Source organism: Rhincodon typus, chromosome 6 (genome assembly GCF_021869965.1).
Source record: "Rhincodon typus isolate 14 chromosome 6, sRhiTyp1.1, whole genome shotgun sequence".
Lineage (NCBI taxonomy): Eukaryota > Metazoa > Chordata > Chondrichthyes > Orectolobiformes > Rhincodontidae > Rhincodon > Rhincodon typus.
This window is the reverse complement of record NC_063337.1, coordinates 94057850-94078924: the sequence shown is the minus strand read 5'-3', so window position 1 is coordinate 94078924 and position 21075 is coordinate 94057850. Positions and strand designations below refer to the sequence as shown.

General features: G+C 40.3%; 1 protein-coding gene across 1 annotated transcript in view; it reads right to left on the bottom strand.

The window, feature by feature from the left end:
- si:ch211-214p13.8 (B- and T-lymphocyte attenuator) overlaps positions 1–16550 on the bottom strand; it is a 51815-nt gene extending 35265 nt beyond the window's left edge. The window contains exon 1 of the mRNA XM_048598308.1: positions 16360–16550. Coding sequence (XP_048454265.1) covers positions 16360–16450 — 91 coding nt within the window. The 5' untranslated portion in view covers positions 16451–16550. The remainder of the gene's footprint in view (positions 1–16359) is intronic.
- Between the last annotated feature and the right edge of the window lie 4525 nt (positions 16551–21075).

The window sequence follows — 21075 nt, the reverse complement described above, 5'->3', positions numbered from 1 at the left end:
AATTGATATATTGTAGGATGGGGCTAGCATTAGACGAGAGGAGCGGCATGGGGCGGGGTAGGTAGCTAATAAGGCGATTTTGGTGAGACAACAGCAAGAGAGCTCACGAGGTCTCAGGGAGAGAAGCATTCATTAAACTCAACTTAGCCAGATAAGCATAAAACTCATCTCAGTACCTCGAATTGTGCAGCACCGTCTTTAGTATTAGGCTGGATTATTCAATCATAGCTCTGGAGTGAGAGATAAGTGCATAGCCTTCAGATTTAGAGACAACAGTATTAAGCTTGACATCTGTGTAATGATTATGTTGCCTTGGTTCTGAAACCACAGGAACTCTGAAAATGCATTCACTGATCTCCCAAAATTGAGTAGGGTGATATCTCACTAAATAGACTCACAATCTCCTTGGTCAATTCCTAACTCATTCGTCAATTTGCTTCAGAGATACTTGTCCTTTAATTGTAGATGAGTTGAAGCTTATTAATGGAGAAACAGGTGGGGATAATAAAGCAATATAAAGCTTGACACAAATTTCTCCATTTTACAAATGGGAAATCCCTTAAGTTCCTTTCCTTTTTACCAAAAAAAAGACAATAAAAAGGAACTTAATTTGTCAAATAGCTGTATTACAAGCCTCAGTTGGATAATGTTTTAATCTACATGGACATAATTTAAAAGCTTTAATTTATTACTTTTCATTTCTGACTCTTCTCTGATATTTGATCAACATGCTATCTAGTGTACATACAAACCCATATGTAAGGAGAAAAATAAATAGACAAGGAATTAAACCAAGGTTCTGTCTGCTCTTTTGGGAGAAAAGAAAGATTCCACAGCCACTATTTCCAAAAAGAACAAGAGGAATTTCTCCTAATGTGCCAGCCATTATTAATCCCCCAAACAACTTGTGATAAAACTGGTCATTGCTGTTAGTGGGACTTTGCAATGTATAAATTAGCTGCAGTATTTCCTAAAGCACAACAGTGAATAACTTCAAAAAGAAGTATGTTGTTCATTGTAATAGTCTTTGGGATGTCCTATGTGAAAGGTGATATATAAATACAAGTCCTATTTCACAGGCAAATTACTGGGTGCAATCTCAGATACCTGTTGTTATCCAGAATGAAATTTTTTGGCACAGTAATATTTGTGGTCATGGGTGTAAATTTTAGCACATTATCCCAGTGTGGAATCATTACAGCACAAAAGGACGTCATTTGGCCAATTGTGTCCATGTTATATAGAGGAACAATATCAGTTAGTCTGATAAAAATCAAAAGAACTGTGGATGCTGTAAATCAGGAACAAAAACAGAAGTTGCTGGAAAAGCTCAGCAGGTCTGGCAGCGTCTGTGAAGGAAAAAACAGAGTTAACGTTTCAGGTCCGGTGACCCTTCCTCAGAACTGAGGAAGTCCATAGATGCTGCCAGACCTGCTGAGCTTTTCCAGCAACTTTGTTTCAGTTAGACTGATGCCCTGCCCTTTCCCAGAAAGGGACTTTTATACAAGAAACTCATCTGCCCAGTCGACTGAGACATGTTGTCAACCTAAGATTGATAACATTGCTCAGTGTGGGCTGGTGGTGACCACAGAAACTGTTGTCTTGATGAAAAAAACCCAAGTGGTTCATAGTTTCATTCATACCTTTCAGGGAAAGAAACTGTTACCTGTCTGAGTGTTGCCTGCATATGCCTCCAGAAGATCGTGGTTGAACCTCATTGAGATTTCACAGACTGTTCAGTGAATTTGGGGTTTGGGCACCAGGCCAATGCAACCTTTGCAACTTCACCCAGATCCCAAAAATAAGGAAAGATTATCACCCAATAATTTAGCAGCCAATTGCAATTTGAGCAAATTGGAAATCCCAATCAGACTTCAAGACAAAACACAACGCAGAAGAGGAACTAAACTCCCACAGCACTTTCACTAAAACCCACCATGTGGTTGAAAAGAAACAAGATGTACTTTTGCATGAAAAATCCCAACAAATGCCTGACTGAGGTGTTAGTTATTATAATCACACAAAATGTTGGTTAGGGCACAGCTAGAGTATCGTGTGCAATCTGAATTACACATTACAGGAGGGGTGTGATTGCACTGGAGAGGGTGCAGAGGAGATTTACCAGGATGTTTTCTGGGCTGGAGAACTTCAGTTATGAAGACAGTTTGAACAGATTGGGGTAGTTTTCCTTAGAGGTGAGGAGACTGAGTGGGGGGCATGATTGAGATGTATAAAATTATGATGGGCATAGACAGGGTAGACAGGAAGGAACTCTTGCCCTTCACAGAGGAATCAATGACTGGTGATTTAAGGTAATGACAGGTGGTTTAGAAGAGGTGTGAGAGAAAAATATTTCACCCAGAGGGTGGTGGGAATTTGGAACTCACTGCTGGTAAGGGTGGTAGAGGCAGAAATCCTCATAACGTTCAAGAAATATTCAGATGTGCACTTGTGATGCCAAGGCATACAGGCCATGGGCCATGTTCTGGAAAATGAGGGTTAGAATAACTAGGAGCTTGTTTTTGACTGGCACAGACTCAGTGCGTCAAAGAGCCTTTTTCTGCGCTGTAGACCCCTATGACTGTATGACTCTAATGAGGGTAATGTAAGCAATTATCATAAATCAAATGATTGGATTTATTGGTAACAGAATGCTAATTCCTTTCACAAATTTAGGATGATCCAAAACACTTAGTTGAACCTTGGAGAAGTGGTCACAATTATTATCCGACCAAAACCGTGGCTGGTTAATCTGTCTAATATGTGGACTGGACGCTAAGAGACTTCCCCTTCTCCTTTTTGAATAATACACAAGGGAAGCTTTATGTCCAGCTCAGAGGGCAGATGTGACGTCAGTTCAATGGCTTATGTGAAAACTGACAGTTGTCCCTTGTATGGGTCTGCTCTTAACATGCCCTCAATAATGAGCCTCTGACAGTGCAGTGCTCCTTCCGAAAGGACAAATGAAAGTCTTCTTCAACGACACTGGACATGAACTAAAAGATCTAGTCCTTAACAAAGGAAGACTGATACAACTGCAAAGACTTAATTCTATATTCATCTTCAGGTGAAAGATTAAATAAGGCTCCATCTGTTCAGTCACATGTACACAGAAGATCCTAAGGTATCGTGTGTGTGTGTGATCGTGCGAATGTACATGTGTGCGTATGCGTGTGGTATGTGTTTGTGTGTGTGTGTCTTTCTGTCTCTCTCTCTCTCTCTATGGGTGTGTGTGTGTGTGCATGTGGTAGCTCTTTAAAACAACAATGACACTTGCTTATGGCAAAAACCTACATGTTCAGACTTTTAACATGGGGAGGCTGTTCCACCTCAGCTACCACATGGTTCTGGAAACCAAGATGCTCTCACACGCTTACAATCTGCCATGGAATTATTGGAAGGATTTTCAGATTAGTGATCAACCTGTTTGGCCATCAAGTCCTGAGGCGAGACTTGAATCTGGAGTGCCTGGCCCAGTAGTATGGACCATACCCACTGCGCCATGAGATCTCCTCCAAGAGCATTATTCCAAGAAGCAACAGGGAGATTCCCTCAGTGTCGTGACCAACATTTATTCCTCATTCCCCATCACTGAAATGGATTATCTGATCATTACAATGCCCCTGTTTGTGGGAGCTTACTGGGCACAAATTGACTGCCTGTTTCTTACTTCGCAATAATCAAAAATTAATTAATTGTTTGAGAGAACTGTAGGAAGTGATAAGGTTGTGAAAAAGGTGCTGTAGAAATTCAAGGCTTTCTTCCTTTATTGAGAACCAGAGGGCACCTTTGGGGCAATATCTTTAATAGGCAATTATTAGACACTAACATAGTTTATCTAATCAGTATTAGATATTACTCTGATGCTAAATATACTACACAAAAACTGTATGCACTATCGAGATAGTGAGAACTGCAGATGCTGGAGTCAGAGATAACACAGTGTGGAGCTGGATGAACACAGCAGGCCAGGCAGCATCAGAGGAGCAGGAAAGCTGATGTTTCGGGTCGGGACTCTTCTTCAGAAATGGGAGAGGGGGAAGGGAGCTCAGAAATAAATAGAGAGAGGAGGGGTGGAGTTGGGGAAGGTAGGTGGGATGGCAATAGGTGAGTGCAGGTAGGGGGTGGTGGGGATTAGTCAGTGAGGTGGGAGGAGCGGATAGGTGGGAGAGAAGATGGACAGGTTGTGTCAGGTCAAGGAGGTGGGGAAGAGAGGGAGGGTTGGACATGGGATGAAGCCAGGGGTGGGGAGATTTTGAAACTGGTAAGATCCACGTTTAGACCATTGGGTTGTAGGCTCCCGAGGTGGAATATGAGGTGCTGCTCCTCCAGTTTGCGGGTGGCATCATTGTGACACTGGAGGAGGCCCAGGATGGACATGTCACCCAGAAGGTGGGAGGGGGAGTTGAAATGGTTTGTGACCAGGAGGTGTTGTTGTTTGTTGCGAACGGAGAGCAGATGCTCTACAAAACGGTCTCTGAGCCTCTGCTTGGTCTCACCGATGTAGAGGAGGCCACATCGGGAGCAGCAGATACAGTAGACCAAGTTGACGCTTGTGCAGGTGAACCCCTGTCTAATGTGGAAGGTTTGTTTTGTGCCTTGGATGGAGGTGAGGGGAGAGGTGTAGGGGCAGGTGTAGCACTTCCTGCGGTTGAAGGGAAAGGTGTCAGGGGTGGTGGGGTTAGTGGGAAGTGTGGAGCAGACGAGGGAGTCATGGAGAGAGCGGTCCCTGTGAAAGGCAGATTGGGTGGGGAGGGAAATATATCTTTGGTTGTGGGGTTGAATTGTAGGTGGGGGAAGTGACAGAGAATGATACATTGGATGCGGAGGTGGTTGCTGGGCTGATATGTGAGGACAAGGGGATTCTGTCTTTATTTTTGTCAGGGGGAGGGGATATAAAGGCAGAGGTGTGGGAAACACAAGAGATGTGGTTGAGAGCATTTTCGATCACCAGAGGGAGGATGTTGCAGTCCTTGAAATAGGAGGACATCTGGGATGTTCGGGAGTGGAATGCCCTATCTTGGGTGCAGACAAGGCAGAGGCGGAGGAACTGGGTGTAGGGGATCGCATTCTTGCAGGAAGTTTGTTTCTCAATCTTCAAATGAGACATTGAAATTAGTCATGACATTTTCAGTTCCCTGATCAGCATCCTTTCAACAACTAATTCCGCATTTATACAGTAAGGTCAAGAAGGGATTTTAAAACAAAGATATAGCACATTTTAACCTGGAATATCCTAACCAACACCAGTATGGCAGCACCATCACAAATACTGGAACAGTTCAAGAAATGAACAATCACCACTTATGCAAGACATTTACAGATAAGCAATGCATGTTGCCTTAACCAGCAATTCCCATTATCCAAGAAGAAATATACACAGTATAGTTTATCCTATCCATTGCTATTGACACATCTCATTCAGGGACTTATCCAGGGCACAAGTCAGAAGTGTGATTGAATACTCCCCACTTGCCTGAGTGAATGCAACTCCAAAAACACCAGCCAGGATAAAGCAGCCTGCTCGATTAATATCCCATGTACCACCTTCAACATTCACACCCTTCACATGTGCCAGCTGCAAGATACACTGCAGCTACTCACCAGGGCTCCTCAGACAAATGTGCAACTCTACACCTAGAAGGATACATGCAACTGATGCATGGGATACCACCACCTGCACGTCCTCCTCCAATCATGAACCATCCAAACTTGGAACGATGTCACTGCTCCTTCATTATCATGGGACAAAACCCTGAAACTTCCTATTGTATGGCACTTTAGGCACACCTACTCCAGGTGTACTGCAGTGGTTCAAGAATGCAGATCACTTACACTTACTTCTCAAGAGCAATAGGTAATGTTGGCCTTGCCAGTGACATTCACATTCAATGAAAGAAACTTAAAAAAAAAGCTATGAAGTGTTGAATTCATCTGCCCCTCGCCATACGCAATGGAACCAAGCCTGACACAATCCTATACCCAGTGTCCTCCTTTTCCTTTAAAACTCAATTTGTGAGATATTTGTTTGGCAGCAAGACTGACTCTGAGGCAGAGCACTATGAGCTCAACTGCTTCTTCCTGAAGCTATGGCAAACAGATTGGTGATGCAGTGTGGTCCTGAGGAAGCATTGCAGTGTTCAATATCCCAACCTTCAGACTAGCGATCCCAGCTTTTGTTGTGGACTCTAGGTTTGTTCTGATCAATCTTTAGAAGGGAATTGTGTTCCAGTTAAAAAGATTAAGAGGACCAGGTGTTAAAATTTAAAACTGTCTGAAGCTGGGACCGGGTTAGATGTCGGGAGTTGCTTGGTGGTCCTGGACCAGGATGCCATCCTGTGCATGGATGCTGATTCACTGAAGGTCTTCTTTGAAATAACTGAACCTTTACTCACCTGAGACAGAATGCACCTCTGCAGCCTCTTTAGGGAATTAGGGGTTAGATTAATTTCAGTTCCTTAAGGGGGTAAGAATAAAGATTCCCTTTGGCCAAGCAATAATTTTTTTTATACGCAATAAGTTGTTAGGACATAGAATGCAGTGCCCGGTGAGGTGCTGAAAGCAGATTTGATCTAAAGTGAATTAGGTAATTATCTGAAGGGAAAAAGATTCCAGGCTGCAGGAAAAAGACTGCATTGTGAGACTAAGGGAGTTGCTGTTACAAAGCACCGTATTGACATTGTGGGCTCCCTTTTGTGCATTGGCCATACTATGCTTTTGGTTTTATTTTTCTCTCTGGTTTTAGCCTCTTCCAGAATATCATGTGCTATTTGGGCAGTTTGAACTGTGATAGTGCTGTGATATATAAAGTGCTATCAAACTGTGGGACAAATTGGATTACCTACAGGGTGGTTTCGGTCTATACCCTCAGTATGTATGCATGTATTAGAATCATAGAGGTCTACAGCGCAGAAAAAGGCCCTTTGGCCCATCATGTCTGCACCGGTCAAAAACCAACCACCTAATTATTCTCATCCCATTTTCCAGCACTTGGCCTGTAGCCCTGAATATCTTAGCATTGCAAGTGCCCATCGAAATACCGACAGACTCATACTCTTACAGCCCTACAGTATGGAAACAGACCCTTTAGTCCAACCAGTCTACGCCAAACATAATCCCAGACTAAACTTGTCCCACCTGCTTTCTCCTGGCCTATATCCCTCTAAACCTTTCTTATGTACAAATCTAAGTGTCTTTAACTGTGCCCTTCTTAAACATTATGAAATTATCTTCTATTTTTACAGGCAGTGAGTTCCAGACATGTTTGTATCTATGGTAAAACATCCCAGAGCACCATTTGAAGAGAAGATGATAATTCTTATGGATTCATCAGAACAGAAAGACAGTTGACCCATTGGTTTTGCACTAGTCCTTTGAAAGAGATAGCCAAAGAGCACCTGCATTTTTCTCCTTCAAGTATTTATCAAATTTCCTTCTGAATGGTAACAATTGGATGTATATCTTCTCCAGTCAGGGAATGCATTCCACATACAACCCCTTTGTGCAGAAAAAGAAGTTTCTGGTTCTTTTGCTCAACACTTTAAATCATGATTTTAAGGTGTATATATGTAATTATTATGGACAATAATATTGTACATGTGAATGGTCGGTGAAAATTGTTGTTATTGTCTGCTTCATTTCTATGAAGGCCAATAAATGCCTTTGAATGCCTATTGTTTTGTTGAATAACTTATAATGTATGCTTTGCTGCATGGCCAACATGTTATAGATAGCGAAGGATGATGCCTGCTATGATATAAAACATATACATTAACAACCTCAAACACTCATTTGCCAACAGTGGGAACACAGACACAGGCATTTATGTGCACAAATCTTCAAAGGTAACAATGTAATTTGGCCCGTATTCGTCTCTCAGTTAAGGTCACAAATAAACTGATTAACCTGTTATTCAACTGATTGATCAAATATAAGACCGTAAAGTATAGAAGCAGAATTAGACCCTCCAGTCCAATAAGTCTGCTCTGCCATTTGATCATGGTCAATGTGTTTCTCAACCCCATTCTCCTGGCTTCTCCTCATAACCTTTGATCCCCTTACCAATCAAGAACCTATCTATCTATGTCTTAAACATGCTCAATGACATGGCCTCCACAACCTGCTGCACCAATGAGTTCTACAGATTCACCATCCTCTGGCTGAAGAAATTCCCCCTCATTTCAGTTCTAAAGGGTCATCCCTTTACTCTGAGGCTATGCCCTCTGGCCCTAGTCTCTCCACATCCACTCTATCCAGGCCTCTCAGTATTCTGTAATTTCATTGAAATCCCCCCTTCATCCTTGAAAACTCCAACAAATACAGATCTAGAGTCCTCAACTGCTCCTCATATGTTAGGGTTAATTCTTGTAAACCTCCTTTGGATCCCCTCCAAGGCTAGCACATCCATTCTTGGATACAGGACTCAAAATTGCTCACATCATTTGAAATGCATTCTGACCAGAGCTTTATAGACCCTCTGCAGACCCTCTTGTTTTCCAGCCATCTCAAAATGAATGCTAGCATTGCAGGTGCTTTCCTAACTATGATCTAGCTCATAGAATCATTACCCACATAATGATGGCTTCAATTTTTAGCTGTGGTTTTGTGATTAGACCTATTTCTGCTAAGACTGATGGCTGTCCCATTCCGGAGACTAATACCAGGTTGACACTTGTGCAGTGGAGAGGAATTACTGACTTTCAGATGAGATCTTAAACCCTATGTGCCCTGTTGGGTGGATGTAAAGGAACCCTCAACCACTCTTATGAAGCAGAGCAGGAGAACTTGCCTTGATAACTCAATCAGTATTTATCACTTAACCAACATCTTCCAAACAAAACACAGAGGTTTTGGTCATTGTGACATTATTATTTATGGAAGAATGCAGTGTGCAAATTAATTGATATTTTACAAAAAAAAATTTTTTCCCCGGTGCATCACAGAGAAGGCCAGCATCTCCTCCAATTGTTCTTGGCTGTGTGAGTTACTGATTCATTTCAGAGAATGGTTAAAAGTCAACCACCTTGCTGTAGGCCTGTAGCCATTTTCCTTCTTCAGAATATTCATAAATCAGACGGGTTTAATGGTAGTTTCATAGTTACCATTATTGAAACTAGATTTTCATTTCATCAGATTTCATTTATCAAATTTAAGTGGGATTTGAACCCTCTACTCCAAAGTGTTAGCCTGGGCCTCAAGATTATTAGTCCAGTATACTATCATTTCCCACACTGCTGTGGTTTTTTTTTCTGCAGGACAGTGATAAAGCAGCCTGTCAGGTTAAATATGAATATTGGTGTAATGTCAAAAACCAAGACCAATATTAATAATAAAATACGTGAAACCCTAAAATATTTTCCTGAATTGAGAACAAAATTCTATTTGACGTTAAGTGAACTTTCAACTCTGCGATAACACAGTGTGGAGCTACAGGAACACAGCAGGCCAGGCAGCATTAGAGGAGCAGGAAAGCTGATGTTTCGGGTCGGGACCCTTCTGAAGCCCCATTTCTGAAGAAGGGTCCCGACCTGAAACGTCAGCTTTCCCGCTCCTCCGATGCTGCCTGGCCTGCTGTGTTAATCCAGCTCCACACTGTGTTATTTCTGACTCCAGCATCGGCAGTTCTTACTATCTTTCAACTCTGTGGCACTGCTTTACATTAAATGGATTAATCAGCATTTTAACGGAGTACGGTTTTAAGAGGAAAGATTCACAATCTGCAATTATCAGAAGATAAAAGGATTGGAAATTCATTCTTTACTGGAATTATTCTGTCAATAACACTTCTCACAAACAAGTACTTTGCTTCAGTGAGTTCTTTTGGAAAGGATTGCTATCATAACCATTACAATAGTAACTCTCCAACATTCACATCAGCCTCAATAAGATAACATTTGACGTTGTGAGGCACTGCTTACAAGAAAGTGTTAAATAGCCAATCAAAATAAACAAATTATAGAGAACATCAAATGTAGGGATGATGATTAAGACATTTGCAGATGCTGTAAAAATTGACAGTGTGGTTGAAAGTCCGGAAGGCTGGAGGAAGGTATGGATTGACTGCTCAGGTACAGAGATTGAGGCAGTTCTTCTTGCAAAGAAATGGGCTAAGGGGATATCTACTGTCTGTTTGAAATTTCTGAGAGGTCCAGATGGGTGATAGCGACCTGTTCCCATGCATAAAGGATTGAGAATGAGAGGGCACAGACTTGAGGCGATTTGCAAAACTAGCAAATGCGAAGTGAGCAAAAATGCACAGCGAATAGTTCGGGTCTGGAAAGTGTTGTCTCAAAATATAATGAAGGCAGAGTTACCTGAGGCATTCAAAGGGTCATTAGATGATTACTTGAATAGAAGCAATGTGCCAGGGTGTGGGGAATAGGCAGGAGAATGGCACTAGCTCATAATGCTCATTTAAAGAGCCAGTACATACACAATGTGCTGAATGGCTCGTTTTGTGCGTAACATTTCTGTTATTCTGCGATCTTAAGGTGGACTGAAGAGTGACAAATAGTATTCAATAAGTGGGAGATATTACAGTTGTGGAGGATTAACAAGGTAAAAACTGCATTAAATATTAATTTGGTGATGGCGGGTGAACTGCTGCTTTCACTACATTAATGGAAGAATTTAGTCTTAATGGAAAGAGTACAGAGGAGAAATAGAGGGACAAGGAGAAACACAAGGACTTTTGGAACTGGAGAATTTTAATTCAGAGGGAAGATTGAATGGGTTATGTTAGTTTTCTTGGATCAGAGGAGACTGAATGGAGATTTAATTGAATCTTTAAAATTATGAACAGCCTAAATAAAGAGGATATGAAGGACGTTTCCCTCAGCAATGAGTTCAATAACGTACAAACATATGAATAAATGAATTCGGAGCAGAAGTAGGCTGATCTGATGAAAACCAAAAGAACTGCGGATGCTGTAAATCAGGAAGACAAACAGAAGTTGCTGGAAAAGCTCAGCAGGTCTGCCAGCATAAGGAAAAAACAGAGTTAACGTTTCGGGTCCGGTGACCCTTCCTCAGAACTGATCTGATTGTGCCTCTACTCCAGTTTCCTGCTTACTCCTGATATCTTTGTCTCCTTTGTTAATCAAGAACCTATCTACCTCTGCCTTAAAAGTATTCAATGTTTCTGCCTCCATTGCTTTCTGCAGAAGGGTGTTTCATGGACCCATGTACCTCTTAATAGACAAAAATTCTCTTCAGGCTGAATCTTACATTTTTTGGCTAGGTGTCAATTGTATTGGGTTCTTTGGAGAGTTTCCTGCTCCGAGATGTCCAGTGACATCTCTCACCATATTCAACCAAACCCGCCTTGTTAACTACTTACCCCACCCCATGTAATCCCTATCCTCTGATTCCAGCCTTATTTTACCACATGGCATTCCCAGAACAACACACCACTGCCAGTATATCCCAGAGTGGACTGGCATTCCAAGGTGCCAGCATCATCTTTAAAAGTTTGTTGTGCAGCTATGTACCATCAGTCTGGAGCTGCTTAGCATGGTTCCTAATACCTTGCCCAGACATGGCAGTCAAAGGTAATTTTGTGCCCCATTTTGCAAAAGGGTCCTAGTGGATCAGATAGTGTAGAGGCAGGATGCCCTCTCATTTGATTTGATTTATTACAGTCACATGTACTGAGATACAGTGAAAAGTATTATTTTGCATGCTATCCAGTCAAATCATACCATACATAAGTAGATCAGAATGCAGAACATAATGTTACAGCTACAGAAAAGATGCAGAGAAGGGTCAACTTCAATATATGAGAGGTTCAAAAGTCTGATAACAGCCTACCCAGAGGACCAATACAGGAGGCTATACCATGACACCAGACCATGCCAACCTGGTCCAAGGCTGGATCAATGCAGTCAAAGCTGTGTAGAGGAATACCTCAGACTCAGTCTGTCTCTACTACTGTACCTACCATGGATCATGGTCTACCACCCTCATTACTGCCCGCTTCATCTTCCTTCACTCGCTGTCACCCACCCTGAGCTCCAACACCACTCAACAGTGTAATGTGCCCTTGCAGCAGCTTAACAAGGATTGCTCCCAGTGCAGACCCAGAGTGCAGCATTGAAGTGTGGCCAGTGCCCACAGAGGGTGTCATGCTCTGATGGCACCCAGTATCCAACATGGAGCTCTTCTGGAGCGAGTGACAAGCTAAAGTTGTCAAGTAACTGGCTCCACCATCCATGTCAACAATTCTCAGCATCTAGTTTGTTTGGCACATTTGGTAAAATAGGAAGATGAATATTAATGAGGTGGGGCTTGCCATTAATCAAGTTGCTGACAACCCCCATTATAGGCAACTCACTGATGCCTGGTAAGAAACTCACTTTAATGCTTGGCAGGCATATAAACGATGCAGTGAGATGCTCTCCTCATTGAGATAGGCCTCGGTGGACACAAACCTTGCTGTAGCCCACCTCATTCAGGCCCCGATAAGATTTGACCTTTCGTCTCTACCTTAAATAGGAGTCCCTTATTTTTAACTGTGTGACCAGTTCCGGTCTCTCCCATAGGGGAAAAGTTCTCTCAGCATCCACCCTGTCAACTCCCCCACAATCTTATATGTTTCGAGAAGATCATTCTTCTTAAGTTCAAATGATACAGAGCTAAATTGTCCAGTCTTTTTTTCATAAGATGGTCCCCTCATCCCAGGAATCAGCTGAACGAACATTCTGTTAACTCTCCTTAAATCAATTATATCTTTTCTTAACTAAGGGACCAAAATTATACACAGTACTGTAGATGTGATCTCACCATTTGTCCAGAAAACTATAGCAAAACACCCTCCTTTTATATTTCATTCTCCTTGCAGTATATGACAACATTCATTTGCTGTAACTGTAGTGTAACATTTTGTGATTCAAATATCAGAAAGCCCAGATCCCTCTGTACTGCAAAGTTCTGCGATCTCTCTCTGTTAAAAAGAGATGCTGCTTTTCAATTTGTGCTGCCAAGGTAGATAGGTTCACTTTTTCTACTTTGTACATCATGATTTAAGCTATTGAATTCCCTCTGCAGACTCCATATGTCTCTTTACAGTTTACTTTCCTACTTATCTTTGTGTTGTCTGCAATTTTAGCAACCACACATTTAGTCCCTTCATCTAAGTCATTGATATGGATTGCAACACTCCAGTCAGCGCATCTTGTTAACCTGACAATGACCTGTTTTTATCTGCACTGTTTCATTTTAGCTAACCAAATATCTATCCTTATCAATGCCTCTACACTTTTAGCTCCTATCTTGTGTAGTAACTTTTGATATGGCACCTTGTTTAATGCCTTTTGGAAATCAAACTGCACCACATCCACAAGTCTCTTTGTCCACATTGATTGTTACTTCTCCAAACATGAATCATTCCCCTTTCATAAAACCATACTGATACTGTCTGATTGCATTGAGATTTTCTAGGTGCTATAAATGCCTTAAAATATATTCCATCATATTTCCTGTGACAGCTATTAAGGCCTCTGGCCGATAGGTTCCTGTCTCCCTACTTTCTTGAATAGTGGAGACATATTCACAATTTTCCAATGTGATGGGAGCTTTCCAGAATGTAGGAAGCTTTGGAAATTTAACCTAGCAAAACCATGAGTTCAGCAGCCACATCTTTTAACACTCAATGCTGATTTCTGTTAGCAACTGGAGATTTGACAGGTTTTAATTCTAATGATTCTCTCAGTAGCTGTTCCCTGGTGATTTGCAATTGTTTTAAATTCCTCTTTCAACTGATGATTCACAACTCTTTCTAGAATGATATTTGTCCTCTACATTGAAGACAGATGCAAAATATTTGTTCAATTCATTTTATATTATCAATTCCCAAGACTTTGTCTGTACAGACACAGCTGTCACTTATTTACTCTTTTTTTAAAATAACTGTAGAAACTCTTACTTTCTGTTTTTATAGTTCTAGCTACCTTCTCAAGTACTCTACTTTTCTGCTTCTTATTATTCTTTTAATAATTCTCTTCTGCTTTCTTAATCTCTTATACAATCTTCTGACCTGTTACTATGCTATAATATTGTCTGCTTTTACTTTCACTTTGATACTATCTTTAATTTTCTTAGTTAACCATGGATAGTGCATTCTTTACCTAGAGTCTCTCCTTCTCACTGGAATGCATCTTTGTCGAGCACTATGAAATATCTCCTGAAAAGGTATGCCATTGCATCTCCACTACCCTACCATAAATCTAATTTCCCAGTTTATTTTGGCCAGCTCTGTCTCCATATGCTCATAATCGTAATTATTTGATTTTAGAACACTAGAGGTAGTTAGCCTCATGCTTTGTGTCTTGAGACTGAATGTGATATTCTGTCATGTTATGATCACTGTTACCTAAGACACTTTAATCATGAGATCATTAATTAATCTTGTCTTGTTTCATATTACCAGATCTATAATCATCAGGTCTCTGGTTGTCATTAGAACATGTAGCTGCAAAAACTGTCCTGAAAACTCCAAGTCGCATAGATTTAAAGCGATTGGAACTCATTCCTAAAAGGGTGATAGAGGCAGAAACCATCACTACATTTAAAAACAGTACTTGGACAGGCACTTAAAATGCCATAATTTACAGGGTCACCAACTAAGAGCTGGGAGGTGGAATAAGGCTCGATAGCTGTTTCTCAGCTGGTGTAGAATTGTCGAATTAAACGTTGTATATTTTCTATGTTCTTTCTATGCCTCCTTGTTTCAAAAGGAGGTCAGTCAAGCATGAGACTGAATATTTAATCATAATATTATGATTTTTATTTAAGGTTAAGAGAAACAAGTGATGGTTGTTAATTAAGCAGGGAGTTGTTAATAGATGAAAAAAAAACAGGGGTGATTTAGTGATGGGAAAGAAAAATCAGATGTGTGTAATAGCACTTTTGGATAAGAAAACAGAAAAAAAGTTAAAGTAAAACAAATCAAAAATAAAGAGAGTGGCTCGTATGATGCAGTGGTAGTGTCCCTGCCCTTGAGCCAGGAAACCTGGGTTTAAGTCCTACCTACTCAAGATGTGTGTAATAACATCTATGATCAGGTTGATGAGAAAATATCTAAAAGTAGGGAACAGGTGTGACACAGTGTGTAGGGTAGCAATTAATAAACTCTCTCCTGAAATAGAAAAGATATTTGTGTCATGGTTTCAATCTCGCTAGTTTATAATCTATTAACAAAGCCAGCTCTTGTACTGGAGTGGTCAATTCTGATCTCATTCACCCTTGCTTTCCCTGTATAATTTTATGCTCTTCATATTAAATACCAATCCACACCATCATTGAATTATGTTATAATGGCCTCTATTCCAAATGTCCACTTTGTGAAACTTTTGCTTCCAGTTGTCCCTTTAATCTTTGAGTGAGAACCATCAAGCTGTTTGAATGAGCTGAGTCTATCTTCCCCCGCAATCTAGTCTGACTTGAATGATTCCAGTGAATGATTTGACTCACAATAAATGCTTTGAGGAGTGTGCAGAGGAGATTCACTGGGACGGCTGTATGGATGAGGAACTTCAGTTATGTGGAGAGACTGTAGAAGCATGAATTGTCCTCCTTGTAGCAGAGAATGCCAAGGAAAGACTTAATGCTCAAAATTACAAAGGGCATTGATAGAATAAATAAAGAAGAAACTGTTTCCACTAGCAGGTGGTCATTAACCAGGGAATGTAGATTTAACTTAGTTTAGTTTACTCGAAAAACTGGGAAGAAGAAATTGGGAGAATCTTTTACGTGGCCATTTTCCCCCGATGTAGAATGCATTGTCTGAAAGGTTTGTTGAAGTAGATTCAACAGCAAAGTTCAAAAGGGAGTTGAGCACAGGCTTGGAAAGGAAAGGTTTGTGGAGCTATGGGGAAAGACGACATGGACCTTGACTAACTGGATAGCTTGTCCAAAGAGCCAGCACAGGCCTGATGGGCTGAATCACATTGTTTCGGGTTCTGTTGTAAGACTGTAAGCTTCGGAAGACCTGCTTTCTGTTTAATTGATAAAGAGTTTTTCAGTACTCCTTTCCTTAATTAGAATTAGTCTGTTGAATCACTTTCTGCTATAAAACAGTCATTAAAAACTATAATAAAATTAAAAGGATATTGAGTACAATCTATCAAGGAATGAATACAGTTATAAAATATATTCTTGATAAATTTAAATTGTGAAGCACATTTATTTGCAAATAATCCCCTATCAGTGTTAACAGGATACCAACTCCCTGACTAATAAAAATATGGATAATTGAATTATCAATGACAGCTGTAACATAAACCGTTCTCGAAAAAAATTCCTTACTAATGTATTCAATAATTTGTAGTTCCATCCCACAGAGCAATTTGATGCCTCTCTTACCTTTTGAATATACGGCAATGTAAAGAAAGGCAGCTAGGACCAAATGCTTTTGAGTTCTTGTAAACCACATCATTCTCCGCTGAGTAGTCATTTACCCAATAGAACAAACGACTTGGACAAGGTAAAGAATTAAGCTCCGCTCTCAATGTTTGTCGTAAAGTATTCAAGGAATGTAAATGATATCCTGTGAAAGCAGTTCAGACCTTGTGCCTGTTGCAACTCTAGCATCATGTGAGTGAGCCATCTGGCAACCATTCTACTGAACCAGAAGTGACGTAACTCTGTGGTTAGTTATGTGAGCAGATGTGCTTCAGATTTTACTGATAAAAGTACAATTATAGTCAGTGCGTTCATTCTGATTTGGGTTTATTTGTTCATGAGCTGGCAAACTCTTCACCTCTTTCTTGCTGACTTTTACTTCCAAAATTATACTTTAGCTAAAAAAATTGATGTTGAACATGACCCCATTCAAAGTTGCCATTACATGAGATGCCAAAACATGCATGTTCTTTCCAATGCTATATGTTACACATTACAAGTACAGTCAATATTTATTACATTTATTACAGGCAAACATACAGGCTGAGGGGTTTTACTCACTTTCCAAAACCCTTTGTGTACGTTGCCTTTCTGAGTGACCTTTCACATTGTGCCAATGCATTGGCTGGTCCAAGCTTTAGTGCACCCCTCAGCATGTAGTCCTTCCTGTTGGAATGCACAAATCTGCATCACTCAGTTGTGGACAATTCTTTGCGCTGGAAGATCAGTAAGTTTCAGACAGACCAAAAAGCATCTCCCTTCAAGCTGATGGCTCTCCAGCACATTTGGTGTTTTTTTCCATGTGTTGCAACTATACCCATGAGGATAAGATGAAATACTTGAATAGGGCCTATGACGCAGGGGTTCGCAACATTGAAATGGAGTCCTCTATTTTCGCAGCTATGTGCAATCGAAGTGGTCTACCAGGTAATCACATACACATGCAAGACTTTGCATGGAGCTGCTGGGCCCTGGGAATGCAGTGCCCTGATCCGCTGGGTTGATCAGAATGAAGCATGACAGAAACTGTAGCATTTCACTAAAGCACATTCCAGAACGAAATAGGCATCCTCAGCATAGTCCCCTTCAGTGGGTGAATGGAGATATCTTGCTCTAAAGCTTACCTCTCTCTTGCCTTTGTAATCCTTAATCCCTTGTCTAAAACAAATTGATTGACCCAGGATTTTAAATTATAAATTGAATTGCCAACTTTGCACGAAGATGTGTTTCCTTATGCCTCTCTTGTAATGTGCTGACTCCAGTTTTAAATTTATACCCCTTTGTTCTCCAATTCTCCAACAGCACAAAAGTATTTTTGTATCTACTCCCTCAATTCCTTTCCAAATATTAAATATCTTAATCAAATCTGCCCTTAACCTTCTATATTCCAGCGAATAACAAATTTTATCGAATTGCTCCTCGTAATCTAAATCCTAGAACTCTGATCACATTCTCAGTAAGACTATAAGACCATAAGATATAGGAGCAGAATTAGGCCATTCAGTCCATCATGTCTGCTCTGCCACTTGATCATGCCTGATAAATTTCTCAATCTCATTCTCCTGCTGTCCCCCATAACCCTTGATGCCCTTACAAATGACCTATCTATCTTTGTCTTAAATACACTCAATGACCTGACTTCCACAGCCTTCTGTGGCAATGAGTTCCATGGATTCACCACCTTCTGCCTGAAGAACTTCCTCCTCATCTCAGTCTAAAGGGTCATCCCTTCACTCTGAGGCTGTCTTTTCTATTAGTGGAAATATCTTCTCCACTTCCACTCTACCTAGTCCTCTCAGTATTCCACAAGTTTAAACTTATCCCCTCCTCCTTCTTAACTCCATCAAGTACAGACCCAGAGTCCTCAACTGCTCCTCATACAAGCTCATCTTCTCCAGGATCATTCTGTTAAATCTTGTCTGGACACCCTGCAAGGCCAGCACATCCTGCCTTAGATACAGGGCCAAAAACTGCTCACAATATTCCAAATGCAGTCTAACCAGAGTCTTATAGAACTTAATGGTATTATCATCATTGTGGAATTAAATGGGAATAGGACTGTTTGAAAATCAAAGATTGTGAAAAAGTACTGCACTTGTTACAAACAAGTTACTGACACTCATTATGAGTCGTTTACACTGCTGCTTTGTTCAAGCAGTAGGGGAGTCTATTTGTAGACAGATCAGCACAGGGGCTGCATACAAATGTTGTTACTGGACAACCCTGTTCACAGGGTTCACTGGCTTGATCAATAATATTTTGATTTGTTTTGAATTTAACAAAATGGTATGTTGTTGAAGCTCAGTTATACAATTAATCAGATGTTGCTTTAACAAAAAAACAAAAGTTTATTGGCCAAAGAAATGAAGACAGATTAGATTAAACCAAAGTATTGCTGATAATACAAATTCAAAGATTTGCACACATACAGTAAGAAATATAATCCCATTAATCCCAAAACGCTTTTTCATAATTAATAAGAAACAATAAAGTCATTTGTATATTATCCAAAGCATATGCCTGGCACAGTATCCAAAAACACCACTTATACAGTACTCACACCACAGTCCCTATATCTTATACCTTGGTAGGTTTAGGTCACTTGTGATTTCAACTTTTTGACTAGATCTATGGAGCTATTGGAGCTTCTTCATGGAGCTATTGTACACTTGATCTAAAAGGTACTCATGTTTAAGCAAACTCTTCAGGGTTTTATCCCAACATTTCTCATCTGGGACTAAGACTAACTCTTCTCACTAAGGTACACCAGTTCAATATATATCCTTCCCTTCTCAGGAGTGCTGGTCTATACAGCCATTCTAATTCAAGTACTGAACAATACTACTCAGAACTTAAAGTGAAACTATAATGAAATGGCTCCCTCTCTAAGCTATGGGTATTTCCCTTAAGCTTAAAATAAAACAAGTTCCAGAAGTCTGTAATAAACATTGAAGCCCTGTTATTTACCTTGGCAGGTCAGAAGATAATTGAAGATAAACAAAAAAAAAAATCCATTAGCAATGCACACAAACCTATTCACTCTAAAGTCAGGCCTCTAAATCTGTTTTAAAATTAATTACTATGGCTGCAGAAATACTTGCAAGTTCTTTAGATGCACAGAAAACCCACAGTTTAGCCACTCAAAAACCAGAAACCCAACTATTTCCATAATAACAACGAGATTCAGCTGATTTGTTTTTGGAGTTGTGACCAGCTGTGGATGACAAAGGCCATTCTCTTTATCTATCAATGTCAGGTAATTTTATGCCCCTAACTATATTACTTACTGTACCACCAATCTTTGTGTTAATAGCAAAGGGTTCCCATGCACTCACTGCCCTTGCCTTTCTTCTGGTATATGAAGGTTATTTTCCTGAATTTAGGCTCCCATTACTAAATGTTTTGGGACAGGAACCTGTGAACAGTGAATATAGCCCTATAGTTAATAGCTGCATCCATATTCCCAAAACATAGTCTTATCTCATAAAGCTCTATGGTGGGAGCACAGGTGTAAATAGCAGTAAATGTATTAAACCCTGATCCATACCTTTGTTATCTGTAAATTTGACTATTGCAGTTGATTCCTGGGTAGTCTCTCATATTTTATCCTCCATTAACTAAGTCAAATCTCTGCCACCTGAGACCCTTACTCATGTTCCCTCTCACCCTATGGAGTCTGATCACCATTGGCGTGTGATCAAGCAACACCTTGATGTTAAAACTGTCATCCTTGTTTTCAAATCCCTCCATTGCCTTACTATTCTCTACCTCTTTAACCTCCTCCACTCTCACAATCCTCAGAGATCTCTGCACTCATCTAATTCTGGCCTCTTGAGCATCCGTAATTTTAATTGTTCTACAATTGACAGCCATGTCATCATCTGCCTGGTCCCTAAGCTCTGGAATTCTCACTATTAACCTCTCCTCCTCTCTACCTCTCTTTCTTTAAGACCCTCTTTGAGAAAGCTTAAGGACAATAGTTCTCACATTATCACTATCATGGTTTGGCGTATAATTTAGCTTTATAATCCTCCTGTGAAGCACTTTGAACTGTTTCCTTATATTAAAGTTGCTGGTTAAACATAAAATATTATTGTTGTTACGTGTCTGTGTGTTCTTAGCCCAAGTTGCACTTGTAGTGCCATTAAAACCTTACTCCTGTTAAGGTTCTTGAGCACTTCTATCTGATCAAAAATGATAAACTAGTAAAAAGTTTTGAGAAGTAAACATTTCAACACAGTACATGCATCAAAGTGAAAACCACAATAATGTGTAATAGTTTACAAAAGGACGCGATGATTTATAAGCGCTGCGATGATGTGAAAATGGGCCCCTTATTGTGCATAAGCCATTTGTCAGTTTGAGATCTCAGCAGCACATCTGTCAAATTACAGGCACAGGACAATTACTGAGGTGTACATCACATCCATTCAAAAGAAGCCATGCTTTCTGTTTACAGTCTGCCTCCTACACATTTTCCACTAGCCCTTAGCTAACAGCAAGGAAAGTTACACACAATGTTCATCTGTTACCACAACTTTAACATTTAAATCATACGTTGTAAACTTGCTGTGGAACACCCCACTTTCCGCAGAACACCTACACACATGCTTGTAGAGGCAAGTCACTCACAACCATTCACACACACACAAACAAATATTGACACAAACAAATAAA